This window comes from Plectropomus leopardus, chromosome 5 (genome assembly GCF_026936395.1).
Source record: "Plectropomus leopardus strain MGB_pleo_1.0 chromosome 5, ASM2693639v1, whole genome shotgun sequence".
Classification (NCBI taxonomy): Eukaryota; Metazoa; Chordata; class Actinopteri; order Perciformes; family Serranidae; genus Plectropomus; species Plectropomus leopardus.
In genome coordinates this window covers 9,092,228-9,110,354 of record NC_142180.1, presented here as the reverse complement: position 1 = coordinate 9,110,354, position 18,127 = coordinate 9,092,228, and the positions used below count along the sequence as shown (strand labels likewise).

General features: G+C 36.4%; 1 protein-coding gene across 2 annotated transcripts; it reads right to left on the bottom strand.

The window, feature by feature from the left end:
• Positions 1-196: 196 nt before the first annotated feature.
• On the bottom strand, positions 197-17,273 carry LOC121963012 (complement factor H-like). Of its 2 annotated transcripts, XM_088077456.1 has the most exons (21): positions 17,113-17,273; positions 16,806-16,988; positions 15,892-15,997; positions 15,657-15,733; positions 15,311-15,493; positions 14,856-15,038; positions 14,537-14,731; positions 14,230-14,409; positions 13,169-13,339; positions 12,767-12,934; positions 12,123-12,290; positions 11,304-11,462; positions 10,663-10,842; positions 10,383-10,571; positions 4,919-5,024; positions 4,342-4,418; positions 2,601-2,792; positions 2,235-2,423; positions 1,605-1,790; positions 881-1,060; positions 197-743 (listed from the first exon to the last, which is right to left on the bottom strand). In XM_088077456.1, exons 1-21 carry the CDS (start codon positions 17,180-17,182, stop codon positions 550-552), a joined length of 3,336 nt encoding a protein of 1,111 aa, XP_087933582.1. In that variant the 5' UTR covers positions 17,183-17,273; the 3' UTR covers positions 197-549. The 2 variants fall into 2 exon arrangements, with proteins under 2 accessions (XP_087933582.1, XP_087933581.1); XM_088077455.1 differs by lacking the exons at positions 10,383-10,571; positions 10,663-10,842; positions 11,304-11,462; ... (9 more) ...; positions 16,806-16,988; positions 17,113-17,273 and adding exons at positions 5,562-5,741; positions 5,991-6,153.
• Positions 17,274-18,127: the final 854 nt, after the last annotated feature.

Below are 18,127 nucleotides of genomic sequence, written 5' to 3'. Positions count from 1 at the left end.
TATCAATTACATGCCCCATGTTAAGATGAATATGTAAAGAAAACATTTCTCTAAGCACAGCTTACAGGAAGTTAAATATACAAAGTTACTTTAAAATGTATTCAGCACCATCTTTAGCACCAGGCATGATTTGGCCTGAATCACCAACCCAAAACATTAGCGTTTAATGACCAGGGAATGAGACTCAACAATCGTCTTTCTCTCACGGCAGTTACATGCAGCACTTTTAATATTTTGGTTATTATATATTATTTCTCTTCCAAAGAACAACATTTTTCTCCAAAAACGCTGACACGAATCTTCCTCTTAACACATTAGAAAAAATCAAGATGAAAAAAAAAACCCACAACCCTCCACTACCATAATATTGTAGATGGAGGCAGAAAACAGATTTAGGGGAAATATGTTTAATCAAAATGACCATACACAAAACACTTAAGTATAGAAACTGGATCAGAACATAACTGGTCTAACTCTTCATTTTGATTTATCATTTACATGCACGTTTGTCCATCTTGGTCATGATAATCCTATCTAGTTATAAAAGCTTTACTGGCAAGTGGGCAGCTGCATCTCACCATCAACACAACTCTGACGCATGTCCACTGTTCCGATGTGTCTTCTTCGTCCTTTACACCTGAACTCGATCATATCATTGTGGGATGAATACAGCTTATCATCACGTTTATATCTGAATTCAATATTATGTGCGTTCATGGCTTCTCTGTCCACAGTGCAGGGTTCTTTAAAAGATGAAAGATAAGCAGCATTTTATTAATAGTAAAATGACAGTACAGCATATTGCATATTTAATTATTGCTAGTCTTGCAAAATCCTCACAGAATGCAATGTGGAAAATAGAAAGGGAATTGCAACTTACTGAGGCATCTCATCTGTCCAATCCATTCACCATTTTTGCAGATTTTGTAAGTCTGACTCTCAATAGTGTAGTAAGGCTGACACACGTATTCAACCCAGTCATTATGCCTGTACTCCCACTGAACAGTTGTCTTTATGTCTCCATTTTCAAGTGGTGGTGGCTTCCCACAGCCCAAAGGAGCTAAAATAATGTACAAAACCAAAAAAATACAAACAAATCAATAAGTTTGCAATCAATTCCTCCTACATCAAAGTTTCAATGTTCAAGTCTTATTTGGAGTCCTTTTGGAAAGGTGTTTATGATGAAACTGAGTCAGTTGTCAGAATAATTTATAAGAATCTTGAAACACTGAGAAGCACTAAGAATAACTACCCTATACTAGGACAAAAATAGCACAAAGATAATATCTTGGCATTGCTCATTTCTGCAAACCATGAATAAATTTGCAAAATTGATACATTTTGTAGCAATGTTTCCAAAGTGATGCATTGTATGAGCCAAGTAACCAAGTGGTTTTGTGCCTCAACCTAATCAAAGTGTTGTTGAAACATAATGTTTCACCACATCCACATTTTAATAATGTGCAATGCAAAGTATCTATGATTTGCCAGCATTTTTCTTGCAATTGGGTTAGCGGGCAACATCTGATAGTTGAGTCATGGATCATCTTTTCTCATCATTTCCCTCCATAAGGAGCAAGAAGGCAAGAAAATAGATGAATTACCTCCACATGTTGGGAAGGGATCGCTCCACTGTCCGCCTGCTAAACATTCAACCTCTGCCTTCCCTCGAAGGAAGTCTCCACGCCTCCTGCACTGAAACCGTAACTTTTGTCCTTTTCTGACTTGATTGCCTGGTACACGTGTGATGAGGTATACGCTGTCTGATACACCTGCCACTTTGCATTTTTCTGTTTTGAAGAAGATAGACTGTTTAATCATAAAAGTTATACAGTATAAACAGCAGGATATTAGACTTGACTGTGACTTCTTGGGTTTCATGAACCAAATTTTAATGCAAATCCTAAATATCCAAATCTATGTAAATTTACATCAAAATTTAAATGTATGCAAACATGAAAGACAGCGTCAGATGAGAATGCGTCAAACAGAGCCATAAATGCTGATATTGCTCTTTGGTAAATGGGTAAATAGGCAACCCTTTGCTTAGAAGTTTGCTGTGTCAATTTTAAAGACAATCATCAGTTCAGTCCTGCACCACAACATGTTTCTGCTGCCCACAAGGGACCAAAAAATAAATAATTATATGTTTTATTATTGGTATATCGGCATATACAGATTATTGAGGGGGAAAAGCAGTAAATGGAATAAAGCCCCAATGAAAGTGAACATACCAGCACAAGTTGGAAAGGCAGTGTTCCACTTCCCAGTCTCTAAACATTCAACTTCTTCCGACCCATCCATTGTATATTGATTGTCACAGCTAAACCGTAATTTATGTCCAATCTTCATTGTCTCATTTGCTGCTGGTAGACCAACTACATTAAGATTAGGGGGCATCATGTCAGCATCACAAGTGATGTCTGCAAAGAATAAAACAGATGTTATCAAAAGAAAAAATGAGGGTCAGTTGATAGAAGTTTATGTCCCATAAGGGTCACCCTTATGATTGATGTGAATTTGTGTATTGAAACATGCTCAACAATTAAAAATATCACATAAATATTGTGAACAGCATTTTTTTTTCTCTCAGGGTTTACCTTCACAAGAGGGGAATGGATTATCCCACTCTCCGTCTTTACCACATATTAGCAGTGAACTGCCATTCAGATATTTCCCAGGACCATCACAGCTGAACTTCAGGAAGCGGTTAGGAAGTATGGGGTCGTCATTTTCTGATAAACCTGTTACGGTAACCCCTCCATCAGCAGGCGGGGGTTCACAGCTCAAAGCTGAGTAGACACAAACAGTCAGGTTGTTGAAGCAAAAAAAATTAATAGATAAAAATCTAAAAAGCTGAAAAGGGCAAGATTCTGAAGTAAGAATGAACTTATTTCATCAGCCATAATCCAGCAGAGAGGTCTGAAGAGAGAACAGAATCTCCCCATAGAGTTAAAATGTGGGAGGAGGGTGTGTTTTTCTACAAATTCAGGCTTCTTTTCTTAGAAATAGTTTTATCCACCATTTTTGTGTGGTGCACAGGTTTTGCTACGACAGTACCCATGAGCGTCGGCCATGGCTGCCATGGAGAAACAGCCAGTGAGGGGGAGAAACAGCCAGTGAGGGGCACAAACCACAATTCAAAATGCTTTGGTTTGGTGCAGTTGTGAACAAAAGACCGCATTATAGTTCCTAAATCATCCAAAATTTACCCTGAAAATTAAAAGCAAATTGACTGAAGCTGCACATTGTAAAATCAACCCTGAACAGTGTAATCTTTTACTCGCCGTTAGCTGCACATGGAACAGTTGGGTGTTTCTTGCTGAACTGGACCCACGGGACACATATTTACACCTCCTCTCCAATGTTATAATGAACATAGGCTTGTGACTTTGACTTTTTAATCAAAGGACCAGCTACTTTTATGCAGTTGTTGAAGTATGAGCCACGCATCATTAGCAATGGGAAAAATATATGGGATTTTTACCAGAGGTGGGACTAAGTCATTGTTTTACAAGTCACAAGTACATCTGAACTCTTAACCCGTAAGTCCTGAATTAAGTCCCAAGTCAAGACAGGAAAGAGTAAAGTTGAACGTCCTAAACTTTGAGTTTCAAGTCCCAAACAAGTGCTAATGTGCTATTCACCAATGTAATGCTATTTTAACTCCACAGTAATAATATATTAAATTTTGCAAAAATTATGAATGCCTTTTTTTGTCTCAGTCTGTAATTTTCAAAACATGTTTTACCTACTACATTCTATTTTATGTTGAAGACTATTTCACTTTTTTAAGTGCATGACATTATTATTTTTTATTTATTTTATTTAACCTTACCTTTGGTATCATAATTTCAAACTAGCACTCAGTAGCACAATAGTTTTTCATGGTTCCCTCCTGCAAATTGATTGGATACTGTTGGACTGGTCGGAACAAAGTAGATATTTTGAGGAATAAAGTGTCGACTTGCTGGGAATCAATCGAGTTAATGTTGGTTGATACAGGAAATGGAGGAAAATTGACCGACTCATGGCACGTTTTGATTAACATACTTAGTCTTTGTGCATGAGGGAAGGTATTTTCAAGTCAAAAGGCTAAAGTTCAAATTAATCACAATTCACTGATGTTAAACTCCAAGTTGACAGTCATGAAATCTGTGACTCTAGTCAAACTCGAGGCCAAGTCATGTGACTCGAGTCCACAACTCTGACTTTTGCTACGTGATCCTGGGGTGCCTTTAATAGCTCCTCCAAATTTGCAACTGAGATGCTACATAGTCTTCCTATTGTGCTTTAGTAAAATAAAAACTTTCTCTTTGTAAAATATGCCGTGTAACTTACGTTCACATACTGGCACATGGTTGGTCCATTTGTCCAGCATACAAGTCCTGGTGTCATCCTTACTCACCATTTGATATCTGCAATAAACAGTAAAATAGAGTTTCCATTATGAAATGAATAATAATAACAATAATAAAAGATCAGAGGAATTTTGCAAATCACTTTCAGAAAATAATTATTCTATGTCAGTAAATTAATCTGGACTATTTACCATTTATAAGCAGTATACATGTACAACTAAAAAATGGGTTAAGATAACACATTATAAAGGTAGCTGTAAGAACATATTGGGACATTTGTTGGTTAAAATTTAATTTAATAATTTAATTTATTAAAATCCACAGTACCATATATATATATATATATATATATATATATATATATATATATATATATATATAAGATGACTGTAATCATAGTAAATATGTCTCTGTAAAATTGACTACATCAATAGGCACTTGAAAATGTCCTTATATCTGCTTACAGCTACATTATGTTGTGTTTTAAATAACACATTAATTAATAATACTTAGAAAACACTGTGTTGCCATTGGATAGCCATTCCAGATGCACGTACCCTTCATTACAAAAATATTTGATTGTTGTCCCAAAAACAAACTCTTCACCGCGGATTATTTGATAATAGCCATTGGGAGTGTCATCAGGAAGTTCACATGGCTTTACTGAAAACAGAGAGAAAATATTCATCAACCAAAAAGTTTCTTAATAATTTTTTAGACTCTATTTTGTTCTTTAGTCCTTCTGGCTTTGTTACATTTTAGCAAACTGACAGTGATTTTGTTCTTTTGATAACACAACATTGTGCAGTAGTCATGTTTGTTGCTTTGAAAAAGCATATTGATGCCTAGTTACTAGAAATATTTGTCAGCAACATAATGCAGCATGACTGTCAACTCTCTCAGTACCATATGAGTAAGTAAAGTTGTTTTTGGAAAGTGAAGTGAAAAGTTATTCAGATATTTCCAAATGTGAGAATGCACACATGTAATTATCATGTCTAGGTATAGGCAATTACCTATTTACAAATACAATCGTGTCTATAATCTGTCAAACTACTCTGGACATTTGGACTACTGCAATAGATAATTTTGAAAATACAATGAATTCCAGCTTCCAAAGGGTTAGCATTGGTTATGACGTGATTACTTCGGTCAACCAAGGTGCAATAAAATAAAGAACTGAGTAGCAAGTGAACTCACAGTAGCACTTTCCCTTACGGACTGCCAGCCAGCCTCTGTCTGAGCATATATATCTGATGGTTGGGCCTGATATATAACCAGTTTCACATGTGAAATGTATCACATCTCCTTCTTGGTATGCAGCCTTTTTGGTCTCCTCTGACACATAGGAGTGAGGAACATCTGGGAGGCTTGAACATGCTACCAACATGGAGGGAAAAAGAAGAAATTGGATATGTCTTCTCAACAGGTGTGTGCTACAGATGCCAGTCAGTCATATCAAAACATGTGAATCAGAATCTTTAGCTATATAAAAGGGTAAGACCATAACTTAAAGACTGTACACTATACTCTTAGCCAATCATCACATGCAAAAACTAAATCCCTCTTCCTTTAACCATAAGCACCTTTAGAAAGCAATTAAAAAAAAAAAAAAAAAGTATGTCTTACCATTCTGTGATAAAGTAACTTCCGCATTTCCCCACAGGAGAAACACAAGGACTAATGAAAATCGCATTTCAGTGAGCAGGTGTGCAGTCACAAACCAGTCTAACTGAGGCAAACTTCTTTGACAAACTCTGTTTTCTGTGTGTTTGTCCCCAGCTGCAATCCTCAGGGAGTAAAGAGGGTCATATCATGGACTGCCCAGTGGGATTGCATAAGGTTGGATGAACACAACATGACGCATAGGGAAAAAAAACAACAAAAAAAAAAAACACAGCTCGCAATGTTTACGTAAGCACTACAGAAAGCACAGTACAGTACAGAAAAGTTCATGTTCAGTATCTTTTGTGCAATAATAATCAGGTCATAGAATTTCTTATATACTTATTTGGTATCATATTGAATTTATTCATAAAATGCTGCAAGGGAGTCGTCTGAATTTCAACCAGAAAATAACAGATTTTGTTATAACATACCATGAAATAAAGTTTTGGGACAGATGTGATCAGTAGCAACAAATTTGCCCTTACAAGATCAACAAACAATGGTGGAAACACATAAATACTACATAACAGCAGTAAGGCCAACATAAACTACTTTGCTTGAACACAGCACATTCAAGACGATTTTTAGCTGACTGCAGAAAAACATTGAATTCAAAGTTCTGTGTTTGATGTTGTGAGTATCTGATGATGATCAAAGAGTTTCTGTTGATTACCACATTCATTGTGGCATCAAAAGTGTTAATGACAAAGTCCATTGTACAAATCAATAAGTAGAGCAAATAGTCACTGAAGTAATTCAATTACAGTAAAAGGTACTGATGGTACTGAGAGAGTGATGCTGTTTGTTTTGCACTGAAATGATTCATACCTAAAAGTGCATCAGTTTTGAGAATAGAATCTGTCACATGCATATTGTCACTTGTTTTTCAAAATCTAAAGGACATTGTATTGACTTGCACTCAAGCTGAATACCAAACATGCCAAACTCCAATCTTTACCATAACCTTCCTAACCTAAGCTTCTAATTTTAACCAAAAAAGAAGTATTAGCCTTCACACCGACTAAAATAAATGGTTAATTTCCCCCCTGAAAAAACAGTCAACTATGAATTTAAACTGCTGTTTTATTGTTTTAATTTTTCTACTGCACTTTTATCTCCTTTGTTGCCTTCGGGAAACTTAAGCCATCACTGTAACTGTATTTCTAATCTACTCTATTTGTCTTTTATTTCATTTTATCTAATTTTTAAAATCTCATTATTTTATGTCAACTGATTATTTATCTATCTTTATCTTTTATCTTTTAAAAAATATTATTGTCATGCTTCTCATTCTTAATTGCCACTGTAAATCCCTTTGAATTACCTGTATGTTTGAATTGTGTTTTTAAAAAGACAGAAAGAAATGCAGTTTAGCTAAGGGTAGTTAAGCCCAGTTGATAGATATGAATTGACCTACATTTGTACTTGTATATCAACAGTCCCAAGTAACACAATATTTGCTGAGTCATTGTCTTTGCACAAATAACATTTTCTAATATTTCTTCAATGTAATTCTGCATTTTTATCTTGTATACGTATTATAACAATAATGTATGCATTACAATTTGTTTAATATATTATGCCATCCATATCTTAATTAAATGTTTTTAGAGATGGCTTCAGAAATCACAGTTATAATCATCAAAGTGATAAATATATTCATACAAATTCATATGCCAATTATAGTCATAATTAAGGTGAATTCTTGAGTTATGGCCAAAACATGTTTTGTGAGGTCACAGTGACCTTGACCTTTGACGCCCAAGCACTTGTGTCCATGTGGATGTTTGTGCCAAATATGACGAAATTCCCTCCAGGCCTTCTTGAGAAGTCATATTCACAAGATTGACAAGATAACAAGGTCAGAATAAGCTTGACCTTTGACCACCAAATTCTAACCAGTTCATCTCTGAGTCCAAGGGGGTGTATGTGCCAAATTTGAAGAATTTCCCTCAAGCTGTTCTTGACTTATTGCATTCACAAGAATGCAGTGGACAGGATCACGGTGACCTTAACCTTTCACCAACAAAATATAATCAGTGCATCACTGACTCAAGGTGGACATTTGTGCCAAATTTGAAGGAATTTCCTCAAGGTGCTCTGGTAATCTCGCACTCATGATGAACACCAAAATCCAATCAGTTTGCCCTTGAGACGTGTACCAAATTTTGAAAATAAATAAATACATAAATAAATTCTTGACAGTTTTCTTGACAAGAATGAGACAGACAAGATCACAGTAATCTTGCCCTTTGACCACCAAAGTCTTACCAGTTCATCATTAAGTTCAAGTGGACATTTGTGTCAAATTTGAAGAATTTCCTTGAAGGCGTTCTTGAAATATTGCATGAATGAGAATGGGACAAATGAATGGCTACCTGAAAATATAATGCCCACAGCGTTGTGACAAATAGTCTATAGAGACTGGCCAAGTATGTTGTGCACATGCTTTAACTTGGTTAATTCATATTTTGACTAAGGCTACTTTTGCCATCCAACTGTTTCATAAATGCACTGAATGTCGTCCATGAAAAACAGTGGTCATTGAAATTCACAAGATTATTCTTAAACTTAAACCTACAGTGGGGCACACTATTGAGAAATGACTGACAGAATATTTTCTTCCAAGATGTAATGCCTAAAGTAAATTTGGAAACTTCTTTTTATTATTATTTATTGATTCTGTGGTGTTAAGAAAGCACTTTTTTTTCTTGTTTTAGGGTATGGGCTTTGTGTTTTCAAAACTATTCATACAGTTCTAGACCAAAACACACAGATTAGCATAGCACTCATACTCTAAAGGCCTCTTTTAATTTTGTTTCAAAAGCCTGTTTATTTAGTCATTATAGGCCTAGTTTTTAGAATAAATAATAACAATAATAATAAGACCACGTAAAGGCTTTGTCATTTTTGCGTCTTTTATTCAAAATAGCAAAGCTTCATATTTTAGGATCACTTTAATGCACAAATAATTGATTCAGTAATTCATTGTCCAGGACTTGTATGTAGCAGGATTATGTACCGTTATATACCGTCAGTATGAATAGTGCACATGGTCAATGCAGTTTTCTTTCTCCAAACAACTGATGTAAAAAGTTGTCTCTTTGGCATTTTTATTGAATCTCCTATTCTGGAGTATCATCACTGTGACTGTTCCAGTTGAGAGCTGTGGGTCAAAAATTCTGTGTTCAGCACCACATATCAGCATGCAGTGTGTATAAATCAAGCATCCAGTTCTTAACACTTGTCTAGTTTTTGCAATAAAACTCTTCAATAATATCCAAGAACATTTGATGTTTTGTTACTGATGTGTTGTTTGGGACATATACTAAAACTTATTTTACACAGAACATGACTGTAGGTTTTGTTCCTGGTCTTGAATCAGTGTGTTTGCACTACAAACTTATCTATTTATGAGCAGTAAAGAGAGGAGTGATTACAGTGACCTATTACTCTTTTAACACACACATGCTTTGTTAATACTGTATTTAGTTGGACTTGAAAGAAATTCGAAGATATACTATACTTTTCATCTTCTTTCACATCATCTTACCTTTGCATTCTGCTGATTTATTCCAATTGCTATTGACACATTTTGCGGTGTGTTCAACATCAGAATAGGCACATTTATACGTTATGACTTCCCCATCCATATATCTTTCTTTGTCGGCGGTGATAGTCATTGTGTCATCTTTGAGCTTGTCACAGTATGCTGAAAATACAAAAAAAAATATCAACATATAAACACATTTTCTAGAATTACTTAACATAGTACAACACCAGAGCCACAGTTCACTTTTCCAAAAAGATTTACATTGTGAGACATTTCTGTAAATCAGTGGGTAAAATGACTCATTTTACTATTGGTGTTTGAGCAGTGAGACTGAGATTTGCACACCAGGAAGCTCCCATTATAAAATTTTATTCTGCAAAACACGTGACACCTGACGGTTCAAGCCAGTATGCTCTTCCTCAGACGTGCAAGTTTATTGTAAACTTTACAATAAGCTCTATCTCTTTACACTTGTTCATCTTCGATCCAGCACCCAATAAAGGATGTGCATTTTATTTTGAATTACTATCGGTATTTGACCCTTTCAGTCCGATAACATTTTGAAAGCCTAGAAAAATGTAAGATTCAGTCATTTATATTCCTGTTCAAATTATTGGAGCGCTACACCAGAATTTAGCCATTCCACAAGCAGATGTTCGCCGTGATCGCTCGCCATAAGTCTCTAGTGTGCTTGCTTGATGGGCCTCAAATGCCAAAGATCTGGGTAATTTCATATCTTATCTCTAAAAATCATCTTCAAGCATTCTGCAACTTTGTGGAATGCTTTTGGATGTACGTACATGTGCACTTGATGTTCCTCTCCTCCCATTTTCCATCTATGCATTGAATCGTATCTTCCCCATCCATTATAGTATACTTATCACGGCACTGATAAGTTACTGCAGAGTTTGGCAAGTATTCCTTCTTGTATGGAGTCATAATAACTGCATTGCCAACTTTTGGTGGGGAATTGCAGAGTTTGGAATCAACTGCAAGAGAAGAAAACGTGCAGTATTAATAACAAGATTCCATGCCAACTAATCCTTTACATCTTAAAATATAAGACTGAAGATGACTCACATTTACAGACTGTTTCGGGTGAATATCCCCGCAGATTCCATTTTCCCTGGTGACAATTGAAAGTCGAAATCTGAGCGCTGTATCCTAAATTGCAAGTAATCCGGTAAGAATTGCCTTCAACACGTGGAGGTTTCACTTCCCCATTCGGAATCACAGGAGTATTTCCACACTTTGTATTCTCTAGATAGGATTACAAACAATTAGGTCTGTAGAATGACGCTGACAAATGTGAAATTTGCAATAAATGAATGAAGAAGAATGTTCCTCCTTTCAAAATGAGCCCGCTTTAAGGAGATAATCGAAAAAAGACACATTTTAAACAAATTTAAACACATAACTTGTCCACATACCCTCTTAGAAGAAAACAAGACAACAACAAAAAAAGTGGTCAATGTGGTAATATCTTATTTAGCTCTCCATGAGAAATAGGGCAACCTGTGTGTGAAGTGTTCACTGCCATTTTATAGCATGGGAGTGGGTTGCTTTGAACTCACTTTTACAAAATACTTCTTGTGTATGTCCTTAGAAAAAGTTTACCAATTACACATTTGTATTTTGTCCTAAAATATCAACCAGCTTGACTTCTTGGTTTGCTTCATGCCGTTTACAACTAGACCCATGAGGCATTGATGATTAATTACCGATACATTGGTCAATTCCAGACCACACGCCATCATGGCATTTAGCCTCAGCCCACCAGCCTTTGTTGAGAAGTTTGAAACCTTCATCGCAGGTGTAGTACAGTGTGTCATTGTATGGGCCAACTGCAAATCCGTGTTGAATTTCAGGGTTTGGACATGCTGTCAATGAAAACCAAAAAAATAAGAAGATCCATTCACAAATCATCAATCGATACATAGCAAATATTTACTTGTTAACACCGTAAACTAAGAGAAGTTTACCATATTAACTATCAGCATGTTAGTGATAAATCTTGACAGCATGTTAGCATGCTGGCATGAGCATAAAGCTCAAAGCACTGCGGTGCCTCAACACAACTTCACAGTGACACTAAGAAGGCTATAAATTCTTATTCTGCAGTAGTTAAAATACAGAAATGTCTCTTCATAAGCAGCACTCGTCACTTTCAAACAATCAGGCTGATCTTAATGCGACAAATGGAGCATTAAGTACAAAAAATGTTCAACAATACATACAGGGGTGTAGATTTCTGGGGGGAATGCAGAGGACACACACCCCTCAATATAAAGAATGTGTGGACTTGCCCTTGCAATAGGACTCTTATTTTTACAACTTTTATTTAAAAGATAAATAAAAGGAGTTTTATTTTTACAAAATTCCCTGCACCTATGAATAATCAAACAAATGTAATTTGAAAGTTATGTCCCTGTAGAGGTAGTTTTAGCTGCTAGGACATATCAATTTTTATTGCTATTAAAAAAGTGCAATCACACTATAATTATGCTTTAAATTTATCTGTTGTGGTTGTATGTTTTTACCTGGACATGTCTGAATCCCAGTCCAAACATTTCGCCCACAGGTAAGAGCAAAAACTTTGTCAGCATCGTGCGTGCATGCATAGTGGACTCTTTCATTGAAGCCATAGATGTTCTTTTCATTGCGGGTGATGTATGCATTCTCGATGTGAAGTTTTCTACACTGTCTCCCTGAAACAAATTCAATTAAATGTGAAGGAATATCATACAGCCTTCTGGTGTTTGGATTACACTCAACTAGTCTTAAACAAATGACATTACATATGATGGCTCATCGCCTAGGAAGATAAAAACTAGAAAGGAAATCTATGTAAAACCAGAAACTATATAACAGCATTTAAAGACAAGTTCATAAAGTGAGATACCAACCCTTGCCACATTTCATATCTTGTAGTGCTCCAGAATGAGCACATTAATAAAGGAACTTTAGCCAAACTCTCATAATATGAACTTGTATTTCCTTAGAAAACTTAAAATCACAGACTCTTTGTGGCTTTTAATTAGTGATTCATTTCCTAATAATCTGTTAAACAACATGCCTGCTACAACACTTCAGTCGTAGTGTAGGTGTGAAAAATAAAAGATTACAAAATGATGAAAAAAGGAAAGTTGTCCATTAAACTGTGCTGTATTTTGTATTTTCTTACTTGTACAATCTGGAGTTCCGATCCAACCTGAATCCTTACAGGTCATATTAAAACTCCCCTCATAACCATCCTTGCAGATGTACTCGACCTGGTCATTGTACTTGTATTCGTGCTGATACTCCCCAGCAATGTCTGAATTTTGGTATTCATGTCTGTTGCATGTTATTGCTGAAAAAAAAGGAAAAAAATCCAGTAGATTCTATATACACTGAATGGACAGGAGCTTCACTGTTTTCTAACCAAATAATCGAGAAGTCACACAGTTTGGGGACTGACTGGGAACTCAATTCAGGAGATTTGACCAAGATGGTAATTTCTTAAAATATATTATCCAAATCCATGGGTGCAAAGACAGGGATAAATAAAAAGGGTAAAACAACAACAATAACAACAAAATATTACCTGTACATTGTGCATTCCCAGCCCAACCATGTTCCCCACAGGTTAGAGTGAAAACTCCTTGATAACCTTCTTTGCACTGATATCTGATCCTTTCCCTGTCTTTGTATGTCTGCTTGATACCACTGCTGATGATATTTGCATTCGGGATATCAGGTCTGTTGCATTTTATTTCTGAGAAAAGAAAATGCAAGTTATAAACTACTGAAAACATTATGTTGTTGTTGCCAGCAGTATGAAAAACCACTTCTATGTTTCAGAATTAGGCTACAGTTGTAGAGTGTACTGGGCTACAAGAAAAGACGTCAAGAGATTGAAAGCAGTAGAGCAGAGTGAGTGGTAGAAGCATGACAAATAGTAATGATCAACTGACTATCACTTTGGGGTTATATAATGTGATATAACAAGATAGATTGTTTCCAGATCTTTTTCCCTCTAACAAGCACCATAGACTGTGACCATACAGATTAATAAAGTGATTTAGATGTATATACTAAAAACAGGACTTTTAGTTCCTGATCTAGTGATCTCTATGAACAGATATCTGCCTATGTATGCAAAATATGTAGTCAAAAAGATAAGATTTAGGGTATTGGAGGCAATCGGGTTTCCATTTGTAGTCTGAATAGTATTGACCAACTAAGTTTGAGCTTCGGTTGCTTGCTGGTAAGCAGTCCATGTTGAGAGCAAAAAACGGTGGAACGCATTGGCAAAAATGCAACCTTGGAACCAATCGGCTATCAACTGATGATGATTTAGCTTGTTGTTGTTTTTTCTCATTTATGTTCATTCATATGCAGATTTCTGTTATGGTGATTAGGTGAAATGTTGCCTGCAGATGTCTTAAGTTCCTAATCCAACTGTACAAAATGACTGTTAAGCAGGAAAGACCACACCAAAACTAACGAAATATTGGCCGTTGCCCAAGAGTTAAGCAGCTCTTGGTTTCTGGGACTTTTTGGTGAAAAATAGTCATTAGAGTTAAAAATTTCAAACCGAACTGGACGGAAAAGCTGTCCCACATTAACAATGATGTTATAAACACAAGGTCAACTTCACAATACCTTCACAAAGTGGATCTGGTTTCCACCCATCTCTAGTGCATTTGGCCCAGCCGGTAGTACTCGTCCTCTTGTAGCCTGCCCTGCACCAATAATTTGTGGTTTGATCCAATGTGATTATTTGTCCCCAATAGATATTCCAGTTGTAAACATGATCGGGTCTTCGATTGCTGCACCTAACCTCTGGAATTAATAAAGAAGAGTATAAGAATGGTAATTATCACCATGGGTTAATGAACCATCCAAACTAAGTTAAGATCAACAATCTTCTAATCTGTCTAAGGTACTAAAGCCCAATGTAGTTTCATACCTTGGCATACCGGAGTGATAGTCCATTTTCCGTCCTCTTTGCATGTAGTTACAGCTGTGATGTCATGAGGGTTAGAAATCCAGTACTTCTGTCCGCATGTGACTGTCAATGTTTCACCAGGTGAAAACAAATTTCTGTAGGCAGGTTCATAACTGGTTCCCTCCAGTGTCTGCAGTGTCAGTTTACATTTTATTGCTGTATTTGTCGAGAAAGGTAATGCATATTGTCTGTTAGCACCAAATTTCACTATTAAGTGTGACAGACCCCCCCCACCACCACCACCACAAAAAAAACATGCCATTCATCAGTTTATACTAACGTTCACAAGCAGGTGTGGGGCTCCATTCTGCTCTTTGTCCTAGTTTTGTGCATTTTGAAGATCTTTCTTCAGCGCTTGTATATCCATGATCACACTCATACTGCAGGATATCATGTTCTTTGTACTCTTGGATGTCCCCAGGTACATGACCATTTTTAATATGGGGTACTGTGCAAGTTATTTCTGTTGAAGAACACACACAATCATGACTACAACTTTGTTTATAGTATACCAGCTGGCCACCAAAGCCATTAGATGTGATTTGGTTCGATTGTCGTATCGTGTTCTTGTGTAATGTGTTATTAGGTTCTAATGTCACGTGACCAAAATTCAATGTCTAATGCCAACATCAATTTGACCAAGAATATTGATGACAGATGTTGAGATTTCCTTGCTCTTTCTCAAAGTAAGACCTTTTAGTGCTTCCCTTTTTCATTTTGGACAACATGCTGTACCTTGGCATTTTGGAACTGTGCCACTCCAATCTCCATTTTCATCACAATACAACTCTGATGAGCCAACCAGGACTTCGGTGCTGGACTTGCAGCTGAATCGAACTACATTGCCATAGGTTGCTTCCTCCAGGTCCCCATAGACAAGGACATTATCCTTCACAAGAATCACTGGACACTGTTGGGCTGGAGGGGAAAAAAAACAATAAGGGATAACTTGGATGACCCAAAATCTTTTAGATGTATTGACCTATAAGCAATTATTTTAATGTTTTGAAGGTATGATACAGCAGTTATATATCTCTCTGTGTGTTCAGGTATAATTAAGATCCTTTATTCCAACTCTTACCTTCACAGACAGGAACCACACCATCCCACCCTTCAGCCATGCAACGTCGAAAGTTTGTGCGACTGACCATTTGAAAGCTGAAACAAGTATTATGTGAAAGATGGATAATGACAATGCTTTTTCAAAAGTCAAATCAAAATTGCACTCCTTGTTATGATGGGAATACTACTGGGAGGCAGAAAAACACATACAAAGCACAAAGACACATAAGAGACAACAACATAAATTTCCATACCCTTTATGGCAGGTGTATACAACTTGTGACCCAAATACAAAATCGTCTCCCTTTTCAAGATGGAAATCTGCAAACTGGGCATCTCCAGGATGACCACATGATCTTGCTTAAAGCAGAAGAAGAATGAGAGAGAACATGAATCAATATATATTGTCAAAGGGATAGTTATGATTTTTATTTTCTTTTTTAAGTGGGGTTCTGTGAGGTACTTGTCTATAGTCAATGCATTACCTACAGTGGATGGTGGTCTGCACTAATCAATCTTATGCTGTAGAAGAGTCAGCAACAAAAGGTATTTTAGCTACCCAAAAAAATTCAAACTAGAAACAAAGCGATTTAACATTGATGAACACAGGAGCTCTTGGTCTAACACTGCCTCAATCACTCATTCGTTTTTTGTCATTGTGTAACTCTACTGGGTTGTCTGACGGAAAGGTAAAGCAGTGAAAATACTCTCAATACAGCATGCACCTTTTCTGTTACAGATTTTTCTAATTTGTACTTTTTTTAGGTGACTAAATTACCTTTTCTGCAGCACAACATCGGTTTTGGCACTCCTACTACTTTTTCAAACTGGGGGGCATGTGACAGACATCTGTTGTAGGTAATGCACTATGTGTAAGTACCAAAACCTGAAACCTAAAAAAACCCCTGAACTTTCCCTTTAAAGCCCAAGTTGTCATGATGATGCAAGTTACTTTTCAGTGTAATCATACACTGTATATTATTTTATATACTATATTTTATGATATAAATTCAATGATAATACAATAAAGTAGAGCCTCCTTTGTAATTGTGCACTCATTCAAATTACACTGCTGCATTCCATTTACAGGAATATATACTGATGCATCATGACCGCCGAAATGGCGGAGTCAAAGCTTATTTTCAAAGAGTAAAGAATTGCAACTCACGTTGACAAACAGTGCCTCTGGACTGCCATTTTCCGTCGATACAGAGCAGTTTGAAAAAGCCACTGAAGCCAACATTGCAGCCCACTCTCACTGATTTTCCACCAGGATAGCTGGTCTCCAGATCAGTTGTGTCGAAGTTTGAATCATACAGGGGGCCCTTTAAAAACTGTTCAAGTGTACAATCTGTGGGACAGCAAAAAAACAGAAATAAACACAAATCATATGATCCCCACAACTTAACCCCAAGCCATAAATTAAGTGCAAAGATAAAAGGATCATGCAAATTATTTGAACTACTCAGGCTTACCGAGACTTTTCACGAAGGTCAGCGTATGCATCCACAAAAATAGGACACAGCTTTGGGTTATTACGCGCATTTTAACTTCATTAGCCTGAACCGCAAAACAGGAGTAAAAACCGAGGACTGAAACACTATTATACACACAGAAGGAGCTGTGGGTTTCACAGGCAAAGAGAGATTGCACAATGATTTACGCAAGTCTGTTCCAGCCTCCAAATACAGTCTCAGGCGCACAGGGAACAGAAAAGAGGAGGAAGTGACCACATGCATAAAACATTCAATAACACACTGAATGCTTCCAAAAAATCTCTGAAACAACAGGGCGTCTTACTTATATCAGTACACGTTTGACTGAGACTTATATAGCAAACTGGAAACCATTAAGCAAAATAACAATCACACAGTAATTATTATTATTACTTTTTTTTCAAAGTACATTTTTTGGAATTCAATGCAATTAGTTCCTCAGTGGTTTCATGCCCGTGTGTAATCAGGCTTTGCTGTTTATCAATCAGTGACTATAAAAAAAGGCATATTCCTGAAAACTTTTATTTGTTTTGTCCTTCTCGGCAATCATTGGCAGTAGTCAATAAAGCAAACAAATTTGTTACATTCCAGCAAGTCAGCGCGGACTCCACTCATTGAGAGCAAATTGAAAATAAATGAAAAAGCAAAGCAGATATTCAGTTTAAAACTGGATCAAAAGTACATAAAAATTACCCTGTTGTTTGTTTAATGTTCATAGATGTCACAGTTAAGGCTGTACTTAGAAACAGTTTATACAAATATGTGTTGGTTAATGGCCTGGTGGAAAAAGCTGCCAAAAGGCTGGAGAACAAATAATGCAGATCCTGACCTCAGTTTGGAAACTATTAAAACAAATTGTAGCTGTTGAGCAATGTGGGGTTTGCCTTCATTTCTCAGTATGGCTTTTTGTTATTCATACTACTTGTTCTGAACAGAAGTTGAGTGTTTGTGTCATTGAAAATACGGAAATCGCAAAAACCCATTCCTCAGAACA